The sequence below is a fragment of the Bos indicus genome, chromosome 17 (genome assembly GCF_029378745.1).
Source record: "Bos indicus isolate NIAB-ARS_2022 breed Sahiwal x Tharparkar chromosome 17, NIAB-ARS_B.indTharparkar_mat_pri_1.0, whole genome shotgun sequence".
Lineage (NCBI taxonomy): Eukaryota > Metazoa > Chordata > Mammalia > Artiodactyla > Bovidae > Bos > Bos indicus.
The window spans coordinates 36484119-36509759 of NC_091776.1; the positions used below are offsets into that span (position 1 = coordinate 36484119).

Below are 25641 nucleotides of genomic sequence, written 5' to 3' on the forward strand. Positions count from 1 at the left end.
CCAGCGTTTCTCATGATGTACTCTGCATAGAAGTTAAATAAGCAGGGTGACAATATACAGCCTTGAAGTACTCCTTTTCCTATTTGAAACCAGTCTGTTGTTCCATGTCCAGTTCTAACTGTTGCTTCCTGACCTGCATATAGGTTTCTCAAGAGGCAGGTCAGGTGGTCTGGTATTCGCCTCTCTTTCAGAATTTTCCACAGTTTATTGTGATCCACACAGTCAAAGGCTTTGGCATAGTCAATAAAGCAGAAATAGATGTTTTTCTGGAACTCTCTTGCTTTTTCGATGATCCAGCAGATGTTGGCAATTTGATCTCTGGTTCCTCTGCCTTTTCTAAACCCACCTTGACCATCTAGAAGTTCACAGCTCACCTATTGCTGAAGCCTGGCTTGGAGAATTTTGAGCATTACTTTACTAGCATGTGAGATGAGTGCAATTGTGCAGTAGTTTGAGCATTCTTTGGCATTTCCTTTCTTTGGGACTGGAATGAAAACTGACCTTTTCCAGTCCTGTGGCCACTGCTGAGTTTTCCAAATTTGCTGGCATATTGAGTGCAGCACTTTCACAACATCATCTTTCAGGATTTGAAATAGCTCAACTGGAATTCCCTCACCTCCACTAGTTTGTTCGTAGTGATGCTATCTAAGGCCCACTTGACTTCATATTCCAGGATATCTGGCTCTAGGTGAGTGATCACACCATCGTGATTATCTGGGTTGTGAAGATCTTTTTTGTACAATCTTCTGTGTATTCTTGCCACCTCTTCTTAATATCTTCTGCTTCTGTTAGGTCCATACCATTTCTGTCCTTTATCGAGCCCATCTTTGCATGAAATATTCCTTTGGTATCTCTAGTTTTCTTGAAGAGATCTCTAGTCTTTCCCATTCTGTTGTTTTCTTCTATTTCTTTGCATTGATTGCTGAGAAAGGCTTTCTTATCTCTTCTTGCTATTCTTTGGAACTCTGCATTCAGATGCTTATATCTTTCCTTTTCTCCTTTGCTTTTGGCTTCTCTTCTTTTCACAGCTATTTGTAAGGCCTCCCCAGACAGCCATTTTGCTTTTTTGCATTTCTTTTCCATGGGGATGGTCTTGATCCCTGTCTCCTATACAATGTCACGAACCTCATTCCATAGTTCATCAGGCACTCTACCTATCAAATCTAGGCCCTTAAATCTATTTTTCATTTCCACTGTATAATCATAAGGGATTTGATTTAGGTCATACCTGAATGGTCTACTGGTTTTCCCTACTTTCTTCAATATAAGTCTGAATTTGGTAATAAGGAGTTCATGATCTGAGCCACAGTCAGCTCCTGGTCTTGTTTTTGTTGACTGTATAGAGCTTCTCCATCTTTAGCTGCAAAGAATATAATCAATCTGATTTTGGTGTTGACCATCTGGTGATGTCCATGTGTAGAGTCTTCTCTTGTGTTTTGGAAAAGGGTATTTGCTATGAGCAGTGCATTTTCTTGGCAAAACTCTATTAGTCTTTGCCCTGCTTCATTCCATATTCCAAGGCCAAATTTGCCTGTTACTCCAGGTGTTTCTTGACTTCCTACTTTTGCATTCTAGTCCCCTATAATGAAAAGGACATCTTTTTTGGGTGTTAGTTCTAAAAGCTCTTGTAGGTCTTCGTAGAACTGTTCAACTTCAGCTTCTTCAGCATTACTGGTTGGGGCATAGACTTGAATTACTGTGATATTGAATGGTTTGCCTTGGAAACAAACAGAGATCATTCTATCGTTTTTGAGACTGCATCCAAATACTGCATTTCGAACTCTTTTGTTGACCATGATGGCTACTCCATTTCTTCTAAGGGATTCCTGCCCTCAGTAGTAGATATAATGGTCATCTGAGTTAAATTCACCCATTCCAGTCCATTTTAGTTCGCTGATTCCTAGAATGTCGACATTCACACTTGCCATCTCCTGTTTGACCACTTCCAATTTGCCTTGATTCATGGACCTGACATTCCAGGTTCCTATACAATATTGCTCTTTAAAGCATCGGACCTTGCTTCTATCACCAGTCACATCCACAACTGGGTATTGTTTTTGCTTTGGCTCCATCCCTTCATTCTTTCTGGAGTTATTTCTCCACTGATCTCCAGTAGCATATTGGGCACCTACCGACCTGGGGAGTTCCTCTTTCAGTATCCTATCATTTTGCCTTTTCATACTGTTCATGGGGTTCTCAAGGCAAGAATACTGAAGCGATTTGCCATTCCCTTCTCCATTGGACCACATTCTGTGAGACCTCTCCACCATGACCCGCCTGTCTTGGGTGGCCCCACAGGGCATGGCTTAGTTTCATTGAGTTAGACAAGGCTGTGGTCCTAGTGGGGCTTCCCTGGTGGCTCAGAGGTTAAAGTGTCTGCCTGCAATGTGGGAGACCTGGTCCTAGTGTGATTAGATTGACTAGTTTTCTGTGAGTATGGTTTCAGTGTGTCTGCCCTCTGATGCCCTCTTGCAACACCTACCATCTTACTTGGGTTTCTCTTACCTTGAACGTGGGGTATCTCTTCATGGCTGCTCCTGCAAAGCGCAGCCGCTGCTCCTTACCTTGGACGAGGGGTATCTCCTCACCGCTGCCCCTTCTGACCTTGAATGTGGAATAGCTCCTCTAGGTCCTCCTGTGCCATATTTCTACTTATTCCAAATCATTGAATTAGCGATTTATGTTAGGAAAATCATCATTATTCCTCACACTCTAAAAACACACTGTGAAAACTGTTTTAGTGTTGTAATTATTGATGTGTTTATTTAATGTAATTCATATGACTCTTTAAAAATTCAGCTGTATTAAGAGGGCATAAATTTTCCTCTGAACATAGAAGAACTCCTTTGAATATAGTTTATACTTTCCTCATGTTTAAAGAAATATAGAGTTAAGTTGTGATTAATTATTCACAGTTCTCCCAAAAGGATTAAATAGTTTTCAATTCTGTGTCTTTACACAAGTTAATGGTCTTTTTCCTGGCAAATTATTTTGCCATTCTTTAAGTCTCAGCTCAAGTAGCACTTTCACAAAGAATTCTCTCTTTGCATAGGCAATTGACCCTCCCTTTCTTTTTAGCACATCATCTTGTAAATGTTTTGTTTTGTAATAGAGTTACCATGCTCTCCAAATAGAATGTTAACTTTTGAGATCAGAATTTGATTGTTATCCGTAGTTAATCCTGAAAGCATGGAGCTGGTAATACAGATTCAAAATAAGTCTATATTTAAAGAATGAGTAGTTTGTTATGTCAATACCTTATTAAAATGGAATATAAGGAGATGAATATTTTTCAATCACTTCTCAAATTTATTTACACAAAAATAAGGTAAATAGATAATGAACCCCAAAACCATTTGAATATGTTTTATCAATTAAAAATTCAATTTCCACTATTTTCTTTTAGAATAAAATAAATTACATTCAAAAAATTAAATAGATGTATCTTTTAAATGTTTCCAAATTTGCTGTAGATATTAGTCACAATGGGCTGTTGTCTACTGTATATAATTAATGTTATCAAAATTAATTTTGTTTTGTTTTCTATTTCAAATGTATATCCTCAAAAAAGTGACCTATGAACATATATTAATTTTAGATTTCCTCCATATCTTATTCAAGTCTAATGGTATAAAACAATGATGCTCCTACAACGCTCCTCCGTCCATGGGATTATCCAGGCAAGAGTACTGGGTTGGGTTGCCATTTCCTTCTCCAGAATAAATATAATTAAGTGTTATCAAAATTAATTTTGTTTTATTTTCTATTTCAAATGTATATCTTCAAAAAAGTGACCTATGAACATATATTAATTTTAGATTTCCTCCATATCTTATTCAAGTCTAATGGTATAAAACAATGATGCTCTAATAATGGTCTATAGACTTATCATTTTATCTTAAGATTATAGGTTAGGTAATAGAATATTTTCTTTCCTCTAGAATTTTCTTAATATCCTCAAATCTTTATTCATTGTAAACTGAAGGAATAATCTTGTACATTAATACAGAAAGGAAAGTCCATATATGTCTGTAGCATGTACAGGCTTTTTAGTGAGTACTTTCCCTTTTGATTATTTTAACTGACTGCTGTGCTTATGAGTCTTTGTGTTATTTCCTATCTAAAATATCTCATTACCTAATTCCTAATTTCCACATGCTACTTTTCCTGCCCTGGATACTTGTAATTCATCTATTTAAATGCTTATCTTTGAAGATTTAGTTTGCTAATATCTTTTATAAGTCAATCAACCAAAGATGTCCTGTGTGACACTTTGGGCAAATTCTTATGGATTATATTAGACATCTATATGTAGTGATTGTTTATTCATATTTTATACTTAATCTGAACTATACAAATAATTAAATAGCTTTTCTGATGTTTATAATTAGATAATGCAAGAATGTAATTCATTATATATTTATCACAATAATAATTGATTTCATTTTAAATATAAATACAAATAAATTTCCATCATGTTAATAAAATCTAGGCTGTGGTCCTAGTGTGATTAGATTGACTAGTTTTCTGTGAGTATGGTTTCAGTGTGTCTGCCCTCTGACGCCCTCTTGCAACACCTACCGTCTTACTTGGGTTTCTCTTACCTTGGACGTGGGGTATCTCTTCACAGCTGCTCCAGCAAAGCGCAGCCGCTGCTCGTTATCTTGGACAAGGAGTATCTCCTCACCGCTGCCCCTTCTGACCTTGAATGCGGATTAGCTCCTCTAGGCCCTCCTGCTCCTGAGCAGCCACAGCTTCTTGGAGGTGGGGTTGCTCCTCCCGGCCGCAGCCCCTGGCGCTAGTAAAGCTAGTAAAGTAATGCTCAATATTCTCCAAGCCAGGCTTCAGCAATACGTGAACTATGAACTTCCAGTTGTTCAAGCTGGTTTTAGAAAAGGCAGAGGAACCAGAGACCAAATTGCCAACATCTGCTGGATCATCAAAAAAGCAAGAGAGTTCCAGGAAAACATCTATTTCTGCTTTATTGACTATGCCAAACCCTTTGACTGTGTGGATCACAATAAACTGTGGAAAATTATGAAAGAGATGGGAATATCAGACCACCTGACCTGTCTCTTGAGAAACTTGTATGCAGGTCAGGAAGCAACAGTTAGAACTGGACATGGAACAACAGACTGGTTTCAAATAGGAAAAGGAGTACTTCAAGGCTGTATATTGTCATCCTACTTATTTAACTTATATGTAGAGTACATCATGAAAATTCTGGGCTAGAAGAAGCACAAGCTGGAATCAAGATTGCCAGGAGAAATATCAATAACCTCAGATATGCAGATGACACCACCCTTATGGCAGAAAGTGAAGAACTAAAAAGCCTCTTGATGAAGGTGAAAGAAGAGAGTGAAAAAGTTGGCTTAAAACTCAACATTCAGAAGACATACAGATGGCTAACAAACACATGAAAAGATGCTCAACATCACTCATTATCAGAGAAATGCAAATCAAAACCACTATGAGGTACCATTTCACACCAGTCAGAATGGCTGCGATCCAAAAGTCTACAAATAATAAACGCTGGAGAGGGTGTGGAGAAAAGGGAACCCTCTTACACTGTTGGTGGGAATGCAAACTAGTACAGCCACTATGGAGAACAGTGTGGAGATTCCTTAAAAAACTGGAAATAGAACTGCCTTATGATCCAGCAATCCCACTGCTGGGCATACACACTGAGGAAACCAGAAGGGAAAGAGACACGTGTACCCCAATGTTCATTGCAGCACTGTTTATAATAGCCAAGACATGGAAGCAACCTAGATGCCCATCAGCAGATGAATGGATAAGAAAGCAGTGGTACATATACACAATGGAGTATTACTCAGCCATTAAAATGAATACATTTGAATCAGTTCTAATGAGGTGGATGAAACTGGAGCCTATTATACAGAGTGAAGTAAGCCAGAAGGAAAAACATAAATACAGTATACTAACGCATATATATGGAATTTAGAAAGATGGTAACAATAACCCGGTGTACGAGACAGCAAAAGAGACACTGATGTATAGAACAGTCTTATGGACTCTGTGGGAGAGGGAGAGGGTGGGAAGATTTGGGAGAATGACAATGAAACATGTAAAATATCATGTAGGAAACGAGTTGCCAGTCCAGGTTCGATGCATGATGCTGGATGCTTGGGGCTGGTGCACTGGGACGGCCCAGAGGGATGGTATGGGGAGGGAGGAGGGAGGAGGGTTCGGGATGGGGAACACATGTATACCTGTGGCGGATTCATTTTGATATTTGGCAAAACTAATACAATTATGTAAAGTTTAAAAATAAAATAAAATTAGGGAAAAAAAAAAAAACTCAACATTCAGAAAATGAAGATCATGACATCTGGTCCCATGACTTTATGGGAAATAGATGGGGAAACAGTGGAAACAGTGTCAGACTTGATTTCTCTGGGCTCCAAAATCACGGCAAATGGTGACTGCAGCCATGAAATTAAAAGACGCATACTCCTTGGAAGAAAAGTTATGACCAACCTAGATAGCATATTGAAAAGCAGAGACATTACTTTGCCAATAAAGGTCTGTCTAGTCAAGGCTGGTTTTTCCAGTGGTTATGTATGGATGAGAGAGTTGGACTGTGAAGAAGGCTGAGCACCGAAGAATCGATGCTTTTGAACTGTGGTGTTGGAGAAGACTCTTGAGAGTCCCTTGGACTGCAAGGAGATCCAACCAGTCCATTCTGAAGGAGATCAGCCCTGGGATTTCTTTGGAAGGAATGATGCTAAAGCTGAAACTCCAGTACTTTGGCCACCTCATGCGAAGAGTTGACTCATTGGAAAAGACTCTGATGCTGGGAGGGATTGGGGGCAGGAGGAGAAGGGGACGCCAGAGGATGAGATGGCTGGATGGCATCACTGACTCGATGGACGTGAGTCTGAGTGAACTCTGGGAGTTGGTGATGGACAGGGAGGCCTGGCGTGCTGCGATTCATGGGGTCACAAAGAGTCAGACACGACTGAGCGACTGAACTGAACTGAACTGAATAAAATCTCTAAACTTACGGACTTCAGAATATGAAGTAACATTGAAACTATCCATTAATCCATTATTCATTAACCTCTCTGTATCTTTTTCATTAAAGTCCTATAAAATATTGAATATAGTATGAATCTATAATAAGAAGCAATGACAATTTTGACTTTGGAATTAATGTCACACCAACATATTAAGCCAAAAGAGAAGCACCTGTATTTTGACATTCTAGAGCTTTTACAGATTGTATTTTGAATGTCTAAATAGAACTGGATCCCTCTCTCTTTCTACAAGAGATAAATAAATATATATATATAAAATAGCAAATATTTTAATCAAATTTTATGTATGTTAATAAATGCTTGACTATTAATATATCTGATATTTCTTTTAAAAATTAAGAAAATTACTTTCACTTGATAAAGAGCTGAAACTTATTAGTTGCCCAACTCTATTTAATGTTTACCATCCCAACTCTACACTACCCCAGTCTGTAGTTTTGCAGTCCTACCATGCAATCTCATAGATCCTTAACTTTATTTGTGCTGTATCTACTGCAGAGAATCCTTCCCTTCAATTCACTGTAGAGCTCAGCTACTTTTTACTAAAACCTCATCTTCTTTGTATATTCCTCAGTTCTCCACATTCACAAAGCTTCCATTCACCTGCCTAAGAGAGAATGCATTACTCCGTTAACCGTACCTTCTAGATTTTATATATAATTCCATTATTGAATGTCACATTTTATTTCACATACTTTTTGGATTTTGCCTGTCACTCCACTGGAATGTTAAAATCTAGAATTCAGACACTGTATTAGAAATGGTGCCATTTGCAGATAGTATTCTAGACACTGTATATGCCAGTTAAGTCATGAGTAACATAGATTCCAGTAAATGGAACATCATGTGCAAATAAATCCTTTTATTATCATAGAAGGTGATAACTTCTGTGAATAATGAACAAAAAGTTAAAAAATCAGATATTTAGTAATGGAGGTACATTTTTAGATAGAATGCTCAGGAATTGAAGCTTGTTGAAGAGGTGGTATTAAATAGAAACACGATGCAAATTCCAAGAGGAGTGATCTCAAATAAAAGATAGGAAGATTGTGATTAAACTTAGTAAAACTGAAAATTCACCATTACAATTTATTAAAATTACACTGATAAACCTAAGATTTAGGAGGCCAGATATACTGCTTTATGATTGCTGGTATCTCTTGTTTTCCAGACATTTTAAAATTAAATTGCCACCAAGAAAATATGTTTGAGGGGAAGTATGTACATATGTTTGTGCATGTGTATGTGTTGTGTATATGTGTGTACTGAAGGCCTTGGGGAGGGAGCTTGTATGTTCATGGGTTTGCATGCATCAGAAGAGCATAGCATAGATTTGTTATAAAATTGCGGTGGACTGACTCCACTGAAATGGTCTCCTATTCCCAATCTCCTTGAATTTACAATCCATATTATTGAATAGCTCTAATGAATGTTTTTGAGAACATTTAATATTATATTTTTACCACTTAGCACATGGAAATGTTAAATAAATTTGTATTGAACATCAGTAGTCTGCTTCAAATTATCAACTCACAAATTTTGTTTGTTGGTATTTGTCTGGGAGGCAATTATTTTTATATCAAAGAGAAGGCAAAAGTTCTGAGAAAGAATTTAAATTAGCCAGGCTTCAACAGTTAATAAATCTTTGTATATGTTTGCCATAAACATTTATACTGACATCCCTTGACTATTTTCACAATTAGGGTCTATTGGTATTTGGTCATGATTTTAAATTTGCATACATTTATCTGAGCTTCTGGAGAAGGCAATGACAACCCACTCCAGTACTCTTGCCTGGAAAATCCCATGGACGGAGGGGCCTGGTGGGCTGCAGTCCATGGGGTTGCTAGGAGTCAGACACAACTGAGCAACTTCACTTTCACTTTTCACTTTCATGCATTGGAGAAGGCAATGGCAACCCACTCTAGTGTTCTTGCCTGGAGAATCCCAGGGACGGGGGAGCCTGGTTGGCTGCCATCTATGGGGCTGTACAGAGTCGGACACAACTGAAGCGACAGCAGCAGCAGCATCTGAGCTTCTATGGCACTACTGTATATACACATAAAGCCCCTTTTTGTGAATGATGACATTAATTACTTCAAGAATAAGTGTGGATCATAGGAACTGGGAGCTAAATTACTTCACCTAGAATGCATCATTTTTTTTATTACTACTGACATTGTTTTATCTTTTGTTACTTTTTAATTTTGAGTTTAATTGATTCATTATGGATTATTCAATATACCAGTAAAACATTTCTATACATTTGAATTTTCTTAAATTTAATGTCAGAAGTTTTTTTTTTTTTTCTCAACACATGATCAACTTAAACACAATTTGAATGTGTCCTTCATTACAAGCTATAGGCAAAGAAAAATAAATAAATAAAAATGCATTTGCTTCCTCCTAACTTTATTTTATTACTACTGGGGGATGGGGTGTGCCCCCTGCAAGTAAGATCTTAGTTCTGCAACCAAGGATGGAAGCTGCATTCTCTCCAGTGGAAGTATGGAGTCTTAACCACTGGACAACCAGGCAAGTCCTCAATTTTAAGAGGTGAAGTTTATTGCCTTTAAATCTATGCCATCCATTCAACTAAAGGGGACTTAAGAAGAAAACAATTTTCTAATATTATCATGTTAATGATCTAGGTAGCATGGATTTACCATAGCTTTATTTCTTTTAAAAAAATATTTATTTAATTAGATTGCACCAGTTCTTAGTTGTGGCATGAGGGCTCTAGTTCCCTGACAAGGGACTGAACCCCTGCATTAGGAGATCAGAGTTGTAGACACTGGACCACCAGGGAAGTCCCACATAGACTTTCATTTAATAGTCAAATGCAAATTGAGTCACGTGGGGCTGAGGAAAAACAAAAGCAAATTAGAAAACTTTTATCATTCTTGAAGTGATTAAAAGAGGAGATGCTTGTCTTTTACACTCTTGCTGAGCCCTACTTCTATCACATAGTTATACACTGGTTATCATCATGTATATCCAATGAAAGATTTAGTACAGGATCTCAAACTCAGAGAGATAATTGGTATACTTTCCTAAGGAACCAATTCAATTCTACCTGCACTCGTTTCATTCTTATATCCCTCTATGTGCAGAGAAGCCTGTGGGAGTCCTGATACTAATCAAAGGGTGCATAAGTAATCTCATTAAACTAGTATCATATATATACAAATTTTAAAAAAGATTATCCATGGGTATAACCTGTATACCTGTATAGTGTTCATGACTTTTCCTTAAAGTGTTTTAAGCTTTATAATATTGAAGGGGAAGACCATTTACTGATAGTACAACGATTATAACTAATGCTCTTATGATGGACCTAATGCAGTCACCATTTAAATGGTTTCTTCTCTTCCCAGAAAGCATGTGTTTCACAACAAAAAGGGAGAAATTGGGTAAATTGTGTTTGAAGATGTTGTGGCCAGATATATAGTTTTAGTGTTTGATCATAAGACATTATTTAGGGTATAAGCATCATCAGATGTTAGTAAATGTCATACCAAAATTCAAATACTAGAAAGGAAACATTCGTAATTATATCTTCTAGAGTTATAACATTCTCCTTATTATTTGTGTTGATGTTATTCAGCTATATTTCAGTTTGACTAGATATTTTAGGCGGAGAAGGCAATGGCACCCCACTCCTGTACTCTTGCCTGGAAAATCCCATGGATGGAGGAGCCTGGTAGGCTGCAGTCCATGGGGTCACTGAGGGTCGGACACGACTGAGCGACTTCACTTTCACTTTTCACTTTCATGCATTGGAGAAGGAAATGGCAACCCACTCCAGTGTTCTTGTCTGGAGAATCCCAGGGACAGGGGAGCCTGGTGGACTGCCGTCTATGGGGTCGCACAGAGTCAGACATGACTGAAGTGACTTAGCAGCTTAGCAGCAGATATTTTAGGACCACTATATCTCATTTGAAAAATTACAGGTTGAAAATTTGTTTCCAGCTTGAAAAATTTACCCTGGCTTAGATATGTTCTACTCATTATGTTGTATTTTGTTTAATATTGAAGAAATTGTATCTTTCAATCATGTATTACTTCTGAATCCATACTTTCACCCAGATTGTTTTTTCTAATCTTTAGCACACTGTCTGCAAGGATCTATTTGCCCATTTCTAACACTGAGCAGAATTTCATGGAGTCTATTTATAAACGAAAGATAGCACTCTGGGAGTCTTCCAAGAAATGATGTGGAACAAAATAATACACGAATCGTTTGCTATTATTTAGCTTTGATACATGGCCAAATATATATTTCTTATTTTAAGATAAGATCATATTGGCAGAAAATCTTTTGGAAGAGTATTACAATTCAGTTATACCAAAAGAATGGCATTTCTGCTATTATGTATGAGACCTAAATTTTCATAATGTAAGAATGTTTCTCAAATGTATCATGAAGAAAGAATAACAAATCTTTCTGACCTCTCATTGCATAATTAAACAATTACAGTTTTCTTCTTAACATTTCCATATTTAAAAATTAACATTTAAAATCTGAAGTAATAGTTTGTGAAATAAGATTGTGAAAAATACATATTTCCAAGCGAACAATGCAATATTTTCATCATAAAAATAAATTGGAGCAGTTATTACCCTGAAAATACTAAAGTATATGTATATATATATATATATATATATCTGCACACACACACACACACACACACACACACACACATATATATATTTACACTGACAGAGTCTAATACAAGTTTAAGAATAAATAAGATAGGTTATTCTTTTAATCCTTCTACATTACAAGTCTGTTCCTATTATTCCCAGTTCATAAAATTAATTAGTAATTTATCTTCTATAAATTTAGGAGTCTTACAAATTTCCCATTTGTAGACTACTTAAGGATATTTCGCTGGTAATTTATCAGTATAATTATATATAATTGTACAAACAGAATTGGTATTCATAAAAATAATAAAAAAAATGCAATGTCAGTGAGTATTAAGCTTATTTGATTGCAGTTAAAACATCTTAAATCAGTATCACTGTATACTTATGATGCCGAAAATCAATTAGGACTTCAGAAACCAAAGCTGTTTTACTCAATACACACAGAAGTCGCTCATTCGTGTCTGACTCTTTGCAGCCCCATGGATTGTAGCCCACCAGGCTCCTTGGTCCATGGGATTTTCCAGGCATGAATACTGGAGTGGGTTGCCTTTTCCTTCTCTAGGGGATCTTCCTGACCCAGGGATCGAACCCGGGTCTCCCGCATTGTAGGTAGATGCTTTACCATCTGAGCTACCAGGGAAGCCCATCAAAAACACAGAAGAGTAGTAGTAAGTTTCAGAAGGATGTCAGTTGAGATCTTTTATAGATGAAATCTACTTCCTAGAAGTCAACTCGCCAATTATATGCACAGCTGGAGACAAGAGGCTGCAAAAAAAGGTCCATCTGGAAAATATCTTGGGTACACAATTAGATCCAGTTATTCTGTGTCTGTGGATTTAAAATGATCATCATCCACGGTGGAATAGATGTGTTCCTCGTTGCTTAGAAAATCCACAGCTAGCTTGATTGAGGCTACAGACATGTTTTGGAGTTGGTTCTTGAGATCCTGAAAGTTCAATCCTTCAGGTCTTGGGCAAGACTTGATCAAATTCAGCACCTGGTTCTGGGCCACAGTGAGGCCATTTGCTTGTATGAAGTTATTCCCACCAAAGTTCCCAGCTTCATCCATTCCTGGATTGCTGATAGGTGCTCTCCCTGCTGAAGGCTGGCCGTTCGACTTGATCAGCATCATGTGTACATTGACTACTTCCAGAATGTTTTACTCAATAGTGCATTTAAAATCTAGTCTCTCCTCAAATTTCTGACAAACCATCCTCCTTCACCACTCAGTGGACTTTCCTTCAGCTACATAAAGAAAATAAATCATCATAAATGGAGCATGTTTCATTTATCATAACAAACCTACAAATTTCTTGCATCTATAACCATGTCTTCCTGTGCCCACTGGTTATATTAGAAGAACTGGTTGTCTTTCTAACTAAAATTTCCCCCCACTTATGTTTTCTATCACTTCTACATTTTTAGTAGCCTTGTAAAGTTAGTTTAATCATCTCTCCCTTTTGTCTTAATCCTCTCTGTTTCCACTCTGTATCTCCCATCATTTATACATTCTTAATTCTCACTAATATAAATAATATATTATAAATGTACAAAAATAAAACAAAAGACAAAAAAGCAAAAACAAACACAATGCCTCTATGGACTTCCCTTCATTCTTCAGCTACAGACCATCCTGGACTTTTCTTTCCCAATTACATTTCTCCCATTCCAATTTTACCTGTTCATATACTTGTCAATCATCATCTCCTTCCTTGAATAACTTAAAATGTACTTCCAAGCCAAGAATGTGTTTCTTTTGAAGTCAATGTTTTCACCTATGTCTGTTCATCTGGTGGATATTGTCAAAATAACTGCCTGATTTGACCTTATTTATTTCTTCAATTGTTTACAATATTCAATTCTATAGTATTCAATGCTTATATATTATTTGAATGATGACTTATACATAGGCTGGTGATTTATAAATTTATACATCTTGTTGAAATATCTCCCATGAATTCCAGACACTTTGACCATCATCCTACTTTGCATCATCAGAGTGATATTCAAAGTAAAATCAGAGTTGAATATCAAACCCATAAAATTTCAGGGTTTTTGCTCTTAAGAAACAGCATTATTTTAAGTGTCTAAACAACTAAAAGGATGAAGAGATGAAGAAGATGAGAAAGATGATCAAAGACATAAGGGAAGATCAAAAGTTTAATTTTAGACATGATAAGTGGGCTGTTATTAGATATTCATGTAGAGATGTCAAAAATAAAGCTGAATATTTGAATCTGAAATTCAATGCTGAGGATTAGCTAGAGATACAAATTTGAAAGTCTTCAGGAAAAACATGGCACCTAAGACCAGAAGACTAGGTAAGGTGAGCAAAGGAATAAGGTGAACAGAAGAAAGATAAGGATTCAATAGCTAGGAAACTAGTAGCTAGAAATTGAGGAGACATGAAAGAATTGGTAAAGGAGATAGAAAAGGAGCAGCCAGACAAGAGAAAAATGCACAGTGGGACAGCACCAGAAGGCAAGCCAAAAAAGGATAAAAGTGCTTCTTACTTGGCCATCTTCCTTATGTTAGAGATAATGCCATTCTTCTAGTGGCTCACAACCTTGAGATCATCCTCATCAGTTCTGTGTCTCACATCAATACTTAATCTATCCAGAAACCTTTTTAGTTATAACTAGTTTTGCAACTCTACTGGTACTGCACCATTCTGAGCCATCACCTCCCATTAGGATTCCTGCAATATCTTCTCTATTGGTCCCTCTAATTTTGTCCTTTCCTTGTTCAAACTATTCTCTATAGGCAAAATGAGTCTGTTTAAATGTAATTCACATGGAAGAAACTCTCAATGTGTATTTCAGCTCTCTCAGTGCAAAAACAAAAGCACTAACCAATGCCCTCAGTGCTAGTCTGTCTACAGCTCTTATTTTCTTGACTGACCTTTGTATTAAATTCCTCTTACTCAGCCTGCCCAATTACACATGTTTCCTTGGCATTTTTGACAGTGTCAAGACCTGCTGTATCACAGTTTGCAATTGTTTTTCTCTCTTAAAACATGTTTTCCCCAGATATATGCTTGGATCATCCTCTCAAAATTCCCCTCAAAATTTTATTCAAAATTATTTATCATTGTAGACCTGTATGAAATTGTAGTCACTCCAAACTACACCTTGTATGGTATATCTTTTGCTAGGTAGAACTTATTGCCATTTATGCAATAATCATGGTTCATGATATTTTTGTTTGTTTTGTTCATCATTTATCACTTAGAGCAGTGTCTGGCACATCAGATCAGATCAGATCAGTCAGTCTTGTCCGACTCTTTGCGACCCCATGAATCACAGCACTCCAGGCCTCCCTGTCCATCACCATCTGCCGGAGTTCACTCAGACTCACGTCCATCGAGTCAGTGATGCCATCCAGCCATCTCATCCTCTGTCATCCCCTTCTCCTCCTGCCCCAATCCCTCCCAGCATCAGAGTCTTTTCCAATGAGTCAACTCTTTGCATGAGGTGGCCAAAGTACTGGAGTTTCAGCTTTAGCATCATTCCCTCCAAAGAAATCCCAGGGCTGATCTCCTTCAGAATGGACTGGTTGGATCTCCTTGCAGTCCAAGGGACTCTCAAGAGTCTTCTCCAACACCACAGTTCAAAAGCATCAATTCTTCGGCACTCAGCCTTCTTCACAGTCCAACTCTCACATCCATACATGACCACAAGAAAAACCATAGGAGTGATCAGTACACATTTGCTTAAAGAATGAATGATTAAATGAATGAAAAAGTGTAAAAATAGAAGGAGAGAAATAGAGATAATTTTTTCATTAGTAACCATTTAAAATTTAAATCAACTTGTCCTATAATTATGAAACAATAATGTACTTTTAAAGCATGTAATTATTATTTATAAATATATATAATTTTTATTAGGAATTTTAGTTTAAATGAGCAACATATACTCTAAATTAAAAGTACATAATAATTAAAAAATAATTAATTAACAGAATACAGTCCAGAATTTAAACACGAAGTCTTGATGGGCTAAGATAAGAGATTTAGAATATAAAACATTAGCTTAATAGAATTATACATTTGGTTAGCATGTTTCAATGAATACACATCTATCAAGATGCATTTTTAAAAATTTTACAATTCATTTAATGGCAACTGGTAATCATCAACCTAGCAATGGTTATCTTCAAATGTTATCACACTCACTGTGCTACCATTTCTCAAGGTTGATCAGATACCTAGAGTCACAGACACTTCCCACACAAGATGCATCATATGAATCAGACCTGGTTTATCACCAGCATTTATAAAACCAGACCTAGGTAAAGAACTAGGTCTGGGGACACAAGCCTGGTCTTAATATAAGGGAATGTTTAGGTTGTCAATATGCATTTTTATTCTCAATCTGACTCTGGGATGAATACTTGCAGCAAAATAACTATTCATATTTTTACTATGTTTATAAATGCTATCAAAATTTATTGACATTCATAGAATTCTGCATATCTGTGTGTGACTTTTAGTTAGAAACATATTTTAAAATTATTTTTAGTTTTAGAACCTGAAAGCTTTACGCAGAGTACACTGCCTGAGTATTAATTGAGAAGTTGTAGAGTTCACAATTTCTACCTGAAAACTCGAAAGCAAACAAATTCTTCTGGGGTTGCCTGGTAACTAATAAGGTGTATGTCAAATTGAAAGACCAGTCTGACTGAAGCAGCTTTGAATAAATAATAGAATTATTGTCAACTTTAGCCTCAGAGAAGCAAGACAGGGAACAATTTTAAGCTAAACTGAAGGAAAGACATTTGAAATATCTTTGTGTGTGTGTTTTAGTGAATTCTCCATTGCTTGCCATTAAACATTTTTCCTCACCAAAATCATAGAATTAACATAAAGACACTAATAGCAAATTCTGAAGATGTGATTTAATATCTGTTGGGATTAAATAAAATGGACGAAGACATTTTGGAGACGCACTAATGTATTTATTATTCATTAAGTATTTATTTATAAAATCATTTGTGCAATGTATTGGTTTCTTAGAAACATTTATGTACACTAAGTATGATTACTGCTCTGATGAAAGATTTGACATGTGTCTTTAAAGTGAGAATTATGTTACAATGACTCTCAGATATATGTACAGTGAAATATTTTGACAAGACTTTAAAGTGTTACTTTATATCACACTGTTGATAAAATGCTTACAAACTTTGAACTATTTTTGTTTTATTTCCAGCAGGAAAAAAGTCAAGAACGTTCAAGAATCAAAGGTAAGGAGTAACAATTTTAAGATCATAGTTTTATACAGTTGAGTAAGTATATAAGAAAAAAAATTGATGCTACCTTGAAAGTATAATTGAAATGAGAAAAACAATAAAACTTCACAATTTTCAACATGATTTTAAAGTCATTGTGAAAGCTTTGGGAACTCTCCAAGGCAATTGAAGTTTGTCAAGGTTTCCTTTCTTCATACAGTGTTTTTGGAAAATTCAACACAACTTTCTGTTCATTCCCTGAGATATTTTCATTTAATTCCTCCACCAACCATTGTCTATAACAGTAGGTGTTCTGTTACATCTATAATTTAGGAGGTGATCCTTTTAAAACTATGCTTTGTGGAGAACCAACTATTTAGTCACTGCCATCTCACTATATTTTCTCTGAAAGAGCAAGAATATATATATATATATATATTAGAAGTTGGTGATAACTTTTTCTATGGCATAGTCAGTCTTAGTCTGACATAGGAAGTTTCTTTACCTCACAAAGAGAATCTTATTTGAAATGCATTAATTGAGATAATATTATTCTAAGTAGATTGTTATACATCAACAAAAAGTTTCCATTAGTGTGTGCTTCTACTGATTGTAATGATAGAAATTTCACAGATTTTTCCAGGTTTAATCCTTTTGGTCTGTCCATTCTTATTTTATGTTGTGGGCATCCTTGGCCACTTATTCCTTCCCCAACGTGTAGTAGTCCCAAATCTGACAATGGAGCAAAACACAATTGTGCTCTGTTATTTATTTATTTTATTGAAGTATAGTTGATTTACAATATTGTGCCAATTTCTGCTGTATAGCAGTGATTTCATATACGTGTGTGTGTGTATACATTCTTTTTCATTTTTTTCCATATAGTTTATCACAGGATATTGAATATGGTTCCCTGTGCCACACTGTAGGAGCCTGTTGTTTGCCTATTTTGTTTATAGTTCGGGATAGTCCATTAATCCCAAACTCCTAATTTATCCAACCATCTTTGCCTTGGTAACCACGATCTGTTTCAGTTTTGTAGATAGGTTTATTTGTGTCATATTTTAGATTCCATATATAAGTGATATCATATGACATTTGTCTTTCTCTACCTTACTTCACCTAGCGTGATAATCTCTAGGTCCATCCATGTTGTGGCAAATAATGAAATAGCTTTATTTCATTCACTTTATGGCCGAGTATATATATTTGTTATATATACTGTTTATCCACTCATCTGTCTATGTACATTTAGGTTGTTTCCATATCTTGGCAATTGCAAATAGTGCTATTAACAGAGGGGTGCATGTATCACTTTGAATTATGATGCTCCATATGCCCAGCAGTAGGATTGCTGGATCATAGATCAACTTTATTTATATTTTTTTGACCTCCATACTGTTTTCCATAGTGGCTGCACCAGATTACATTCCCACCAACCGTATAGGAAGTTTCCATTTTCTCCACACCCTCGAAATATTTGTTATTTGTAGACTTTTTAATGTTTGCTGTTCTGATTGGAGTAAGGTCATTGTAGCTTTGATTTGTATTTAATTATTAGCAATTCTGTGCAACTTTTCATGTGTATGTTGACAACTGTCATGTTTTATTCCATCCATTTTGCATAGGAAAATATTTTTTTAGAGCTTTTTGGAGTTTTACACAAATAAATTTAAAAAATATAACTGTGGAGAAGTTACAAAGATTACATGTATTTCTGAAATGATAAAAGGATAGTTACATTCTTGAGGGTGGCTAGATTGATGTTACCAATTTTGCTTACTTAAGTCCAAATATAATCTCCTCTGTGCATTTTCTCACAACTGACTGATTTACACAATTTTTTTCTTGTTTGATCATCTGTGTGTTTATATTACAGAAAAATATGAAAAGACATACTTAACAATTTTTACTATGTTTATTTTGTTCAAATGAATTAGGTAAGACTACCTTTCCAGGGATTCCCAAAATGTGTTCTTTTTCAGCAAACTTAGGTATATCTTGTTATTTTATAATTGAATTCATTACATTGATTTATCCTCAAGACACTCATATTAACTCAAAGTTTTGTACTTTGTGTTGCAAAAGGAAATTTCTATTCCAAGAGGTGCTATGTGATGTTAATTTAAGTGATACATGCATTTTAAGCATATTGATGGCACATCTTCCTTCTTATAAAGGGGCCTAGTGTTTCAGATTAACCTTAAATCATATTTATAATTCCATTATAGGTGAAATAAATTCAGTATAGTTTTCCTTTCAATGCTTTATTGCCTTGGAGTACATAAATTAAATCATCTGAAGTAGTAGAAATTATGCTTTTTCAACTATTTTCTGGGAACATGTTTTCTTTTATAATGTAATAAAAATTTCAAGATGATGCTTGTCACTTCTGTCATTGTTATTGGCTAACACATGGTTCAGAATCTTCACATAATGTCTGCTAGACTACTGAATTGTAAGTAAAATAAATCAGAGATATATAGTTACATCAAGACTTGCTGTCTAGCTCTACTTAGAAGAACTCTACATTTTTTCTTAAACAGTTATTGGAATCACCTTATAATATTATCTTACTGGAAATTATGAATGGCCATTTAAAATATTTAAAAATCATTGTGACTCAAAAAATATTGAGTCACAAAAGCAATGTCTTACCCATTATTAGATAACAAAATTCTGAAAATCAAATACTGTACCTTTCTTGGTCACTAGTACTTGAAATGTAGACTATGGCCTCATTTGATCTTAGTAAACATTTCTCAACTAGTAATTCTCTGGACTTCCTGACTAATTGCTAATCTTATTTGCTGGAACATGTTTATTACATTGCCAAGAATTATGCAGTCTTTAATCTTTTAATTCCTTGCATTTGGTGCCTGTTTATGCTTGAAACACCAATCCCAACCTCATGATATCAGTGACCTGAAATTACATTAATTTACATAGCAATGAAAATCCAATGAAAAACAATTCCTATTTCTTCTGTGTATACATATATTGAAATGCTTGGAAACCTGCAATTCTATCTTTAATTGATTATTTGATATTCACATGCTTTTATTCTAATATTATTTTGGAAAGTCATACTAATCCATATTTTCAAACTCTAGAATTATATTTCAATGAAATTCAACTGACAAGACGTGTCTTGGTTCAATAGTCAGTACAGATTCTCAACTGATTTTCATCTGTGTATGGCCTGTTGTTAAATGAGACAAAGATTAATCTATTCAGTACACAATTTTGAGGTTTCCAGTTGTGTAAGAGGTCCTTCTTTACAGCTACATTAAAGAATATAGCAGAGAAATAAAGAGCCCCATGGGTTTGAAAGAATGATCAAAACTTTTCAGGAAACAATTTTTCACACTGTTCTTCAGTGACTTAAAAGCTGAGTTAAAATAGAGCACATTATGCATTAAAACCCAATGAGAATTCTGTAAATATTATCCAGAAGTAATGTCTTCTATAAAGATCACAACAAATCAATTATCATCTGCCAGTATTTCTCAGGGGAGTATTTTAATAGTTTTTGAGGAAAATTTAAGTCAACTATGCTTTACAAATAGCTTAGAAACTCTGTCAACTTCATTGAGGTTTTACTTTTCCAAAGTAAAACTGAAGCTTTACTACAGTTAGAAGGATGTAATCACTGTGGACAGTTTTGTGTGTTATGCTGTGGCATGCTCCTCAGCACTGGCTTCACTCTCTTCTGTCGATAAAAGAATGTTTGTCCATTCACCAAAGTGATCCAATTGTCTTTATCATAGATATTCCCTCCTCTGTTCTCACATGGATAGTCTTGGCTCTTCCATTCAGAAGTGTTAAAAATAAAGCATGTTCTCCTTTCATGGCTATTTATATTTTGTTAAGACTGAACATTTGGGGGCAATGAGGACTAAAGTCAATTACCTAATAATCATTTATAGGTTATATTATTAATATCTGTCTTTTGTTAAGTATCTAACAGATGTCAGACACTGTGCTGATCTCTTTATATATATTATTTTAATCTTCAACCACACAGTATTTGTAAGAATTATCGTCCAAATATGTCTGCATTTTGAGAAATCACATTCAAAGTGATTCAGATCAATGTTATCATTCTTATTCTATTAAAAGGGATCATAGCTTGTTTAGCTAAACCCCAATTGTACAGTAGGTAAATTTAGCATGTTGTTATTCTCAGTGTTTTTTCCATGTTCATAAACTTGATATATATGGATTTTTCTATTCACATATTATTTTCTTTAATGTCATGGTGCATATATTTTTCCTACTGCTAATTTATATAAAAACTGCTCAGTACTTTGTAACATCAAGAAAAAAATAGAAAATGGCACATGTAACTGTGCTATTTTAAGGGACATATGTAAGAATTATGCCAACTTGGTCACTAAATACAAGTGACTTACACCCTCCAGAGGTAATTCCTCTTCTATGGTAAATATTACCATAACATAACATGTGACATAAAAAATCCTTTACATGTCTCCAAGGCTAAGGCTTATACTTCTATAAGGATGTTGAACAATGTCATTATACTATTAAAAAACATATCCTGCAAAAGTCTATGATTCTAAATAGGTTCTGTATGGCAAATATTATGTCATATACATTTGTGTATATGAAAAATGTAAGCTGCACAATTGCTCTTTCTATGGTACATACCTTCTTCACTATTGAGCAATAACAGAAATCATTATGTCAAGACCATACTTGGTTTGATTAAAAGAGTGTATTTGGGACAATAAATGCCATTAAAGAATGATGCCTGCAGTCTTTATGCAGATAAATGCACATACAAACTATTTTCTATTTATTTTTAAACACTCATGAGTTCAGATTCTCCTTTATTTCTCACATTACAAAATTAGAAACTGAAAACACTAAAAATTATCTAATATATAATCTGAAATAGACAGGAATGTATTTCTCAATGAGCCTAAGGGGTGTTGCTATGAGTTTGAAATTCTAAACTCTTAATTTACATTTCCTAAATATCCAAATACCCTTCATTAGAATAGTTTCACAGAGTTCCTGAGGTCAGCTAACTTCTTCAAGTTTAGGTAGCTAGTCAGGAACAGTGAGCATGGAGAGACTGATCTTCAAATCCTTATTCATAAAGGCCATTGGATATATTACATTAACAAATGAAAATACCATGTACAATTGTAAGGTGATAATTCATATACATGAGCCCTTAATAAGACTCTTTTGTCTAATTGTTGCATTTCTTTATGTTCAGGAAACAAAATGTAGCCAGCACAATTAGTAATACCTGATATGGAGATTCTTATAATTACCTGAAGTTCGGAGTCACTGTATTTCTAATGGATTACAATATCATACATACTGAACAGTAGGCTCTTTGATATTCAATTTAGAAAGCTATTGCTGAGGGAAATAATGATTTGGAGCTATTTATGAAAACTGTGGGTTTTGTCAATCATAATCAATAGTTAGAAGCCTTAGAAAGTCCACGTACCGAAAGACAGGAAAACTCACCTCTAAAATTGTCAACTTAGCTGAAAGATAACTGTCCGACTCTTTGCAACCCCATGGACTGTAGCCCACCAGGCTCCTCAGTCCATGGAATTTTCCAGGCAAGAGTACTAGAGTGGGTTGCCATTTCCTTCTCCAGAGGATCTTCCCAATCCAGGGATCGAACCCGGGTCTCCTGCACTGTAGGCAGACGCTTTACCCTCTGAGCCACCAGAGGGCTCTAACTGAAAGATGGATAGATTTATTTATTTATTTGTTTTTGGCAAATGACAATGCTGTATAAATGCCAGACAGGTGTTCTTCTGACAATAATTCTTAAAAAAATTAAATGTTGTAAAATAATGTGAAGAAAAATAGTTCTATACATAACCCACTCCAGCATTCTTAGCTGGAGAATTCCATGGACAGAGGAGCCTGGCAAACTACAGTCCATAGGGTTGCAGAGTTGGATGCAACTGAGTGACTATCACACTCACTATGCTATACCTATTGCTTTATATCAGATCAATTCTATTTGCACTCTATTTATTTTCTTAAATGCACTTTTGAAATTAAATGGAGGCAATGTGTATTCTCATGAATAATTATTGATTACCTTGCAACAATATATCAATGTCATATATGCAGAACTTAATAATGTATGATTGACTAGCAACTCTTTAATAATATAAGCACTTCAAATATTTTAATTCATTTCATTTTACATATAACTTAACAATACAAATACAAATTGATTGCTGCATAATGAATCAATAAAATGTAATTTCTAATTATAGTGAACACATTGAGAAAATTTCTGATTTCATTAGCTGAAATTTGCTCTATAGAAATAGATCTTTCACTGTTAAAAACAGTGATCACATCTCTTTATGTGGGTGATATTTTGTGATTTTTCATGTTAAAGTGAGTGAGTTTGGAAACAAAAATGATAATACATAGATGCAAATTCTGGAAGTTACTATAAACATAAAATAGTCACTGATACTTCGACAAACTTTCAAACATAACAATTTAAGTTCTAATGTGTAACTCTGTAGAAGAAAAATAAATTACTGGAAATATACTCCCTACAAGTAATATAAATGATGCCTCAAACTGTCTTCTTACATAACTTTTTAGTGGTAAAGATTTCAATGTAAGTAGTAACTTTCCCCTCAGGATGAATATGCATCCTCCATTCTTAAAAAAGTTCATTAAACAACTTGATCCAATTTTAGATGATCTCTTTTTAAACTTAAAGATGTAATTTATTTTTTAATTGTTGGCACATCTTCCAGTTCTCATAATTACAATTTTTTGTAGGTCTTATGGTGAGATAATTAAGACTTAGCCTCTTTGCAACTCTCAATATATGATAGTGTTATTAACTTTAGTCAGTATGCTACACATTAGATTCCAAGGATTTATTCATCATATAGCTGGAAGTTTAGATTCAGATTACTTCCATATCTTGGCTATTATGAATATGCTGCAATAAATATGAGAGTACATATGTTTTTAATATCTTATTTTCATTTCTTTTGGGTAATACCCAGAAGTAGAATTGCTGGATCATATTGTAATTCCATTTTCGATTTTTTGAGGTACCTTTTCCATAATGGCTGAACCAATTTGCACTCCCAGCAATAATGCACAAATATTCCCTGTTCTTCAACCAATTTTAGATGATCTTGATGCATGTTCTCCTGTCATAGCAGCAGGAAGACAAATATCCTTCTTTACCTATTGATGCCATTCTCATCAACCAAGAGAAGCTTCAAAATATATCTGATTGTGTTTCTCATTTATGCCAAGAATCAGTTTATATTATGCCAAACACATTATCTTTCCTTCTCCATTTTGCATACATTCTCTGTTTTTCTGAAGGATATTCATAAATCATCTTATTCAATGGGTCATTTATTTTGGTTTCAGGATGATTAATTTTGAGGGCATTTTGTCCACCAGGAAGCAATGCTACTTAAAAGAAATCAAGGTGTAATAGGTCTGATGATGGGAAAACATCCCACAATAACTATATTTATTTACTATAAATAATGATTTAATGCATCATAGGATATCAAATGAATATTGTTTAGGCCTTTCTTTGCGTGGTTTTTAAATTACTACTTTTCCCTGCAAAGTAACATCCCAATAGTGATCTTTCCTTCAAACACCAATACAAAATATCCTTATTTTATACTTTTAACAAAACAGAAATGCCAAATTCTTTCAATTTGAAAGAATTGAAAGTCATTTTCTGAGAAATTACAATTAATAGTAACCAAACTGTGCTTGAAGACTTAATTTATTTAACGTGAAACAGTAACTTTGCTTACTTGCAATGGTTAGACTTTATGAAAGAGCTGTTCAAAAACAGTCATATGAACATCACTTTTTTTTCTGAAAAATATCTTATCTTCTAATGAAAAACTATATGTTCTATCAGTTTTTCCTTTTGTTTTTGTCTCCCCTGCTAGAGGAGAAACAGGAAATTTTCTTTTATTTAATAAAGTGTATTTATTATACTTGGGCTTTAAAATATATATTTCTTCTTTATAACCCAGGGTCTTAACATAACATTTAATGTATTAATATTTAAGTGTTGGTAAGTTGCTTGATTCTCTTCGTGGATCCCAGTCTTATCATGGCAAAGGGGCTTGCATAACTCAATGAGCTGTGAGACAAACCCTTGCAGGGCCATCAGAGATGGATGGATCAGAGTGAAGAGTTCTTATAAGACATGGTCCACTGGAGAAGGGAATGGCAGCCCACTCCAATATTCTTGCTGTGGAAGAAAGAAAGAAAGTGAAGTCGCTGAGTCATGTCCGACTCTTTGCGAGTCCATGGACTGTAGCCTACCAGGCTCCTCCATCCATGGAATTTTCCCAGCAAGAATACTGGAGTGGGTTGCCATTTCCTTCTCCAATTCTTGCTGTGCTGCTGCTGCTGCTGCTGCTAAGTCGCTTCAGTCATGTCTGACTCTGTGCGACCCCTTAGATGGCAGCCCACCAGGCTCCTCTGCCCCTGGGATTCTCCAGGCAAGAATACTGGAGTGGGTTGCCATTTCCTTCTCCAATGCATGAAAGTGAAAAATGAAAGTGAAGTTGCTCAGTCGTGCCCAACTCTTAGCGACCCCATAGATGGCAGCCTACCAAGCTCCTCTGCCCATGGGATTTTCCAGGCAAGAGTACTGGAGTCAGTTGTCATT

At 35.2% G+C, this 25641-nt stretch overlaps 1 protein-coding gene and 1 pseudogene across 4 annotated transcripts in view; one reads left to right on the forward strand and one right to left on the reverse strand.

Annotated features, from left to right (window-relative positions):
• FSTL5 (follistatin like 5) overlaps nt 1-25641 on the forward strand; it is a 935726-nt gene that overhangs the window by 147756 nt on the left and 762329 nt on the right. For 2 of the 4 annotated variants that reach the window (XM_070769158.1, XM_070769156.1), the window contains exon 3: nt 16928-16961. In XM_070769158.1, coding sequence (XP_070625259.1) covers nt 16928-16961 — 34 coding nt within the window. The remainder of the gene's footprint in view (nt 1-16927; nt 16962-25641) is intronic. The other 2 variants (XM_070769157.1, XM_070769159.1) reach the window with 1 other exon arrangement.
• On the reverse strand, nt 15975-16089 carry LOC139176909 (small nucleolar RNA SNORA72; annotated as a pseudogene).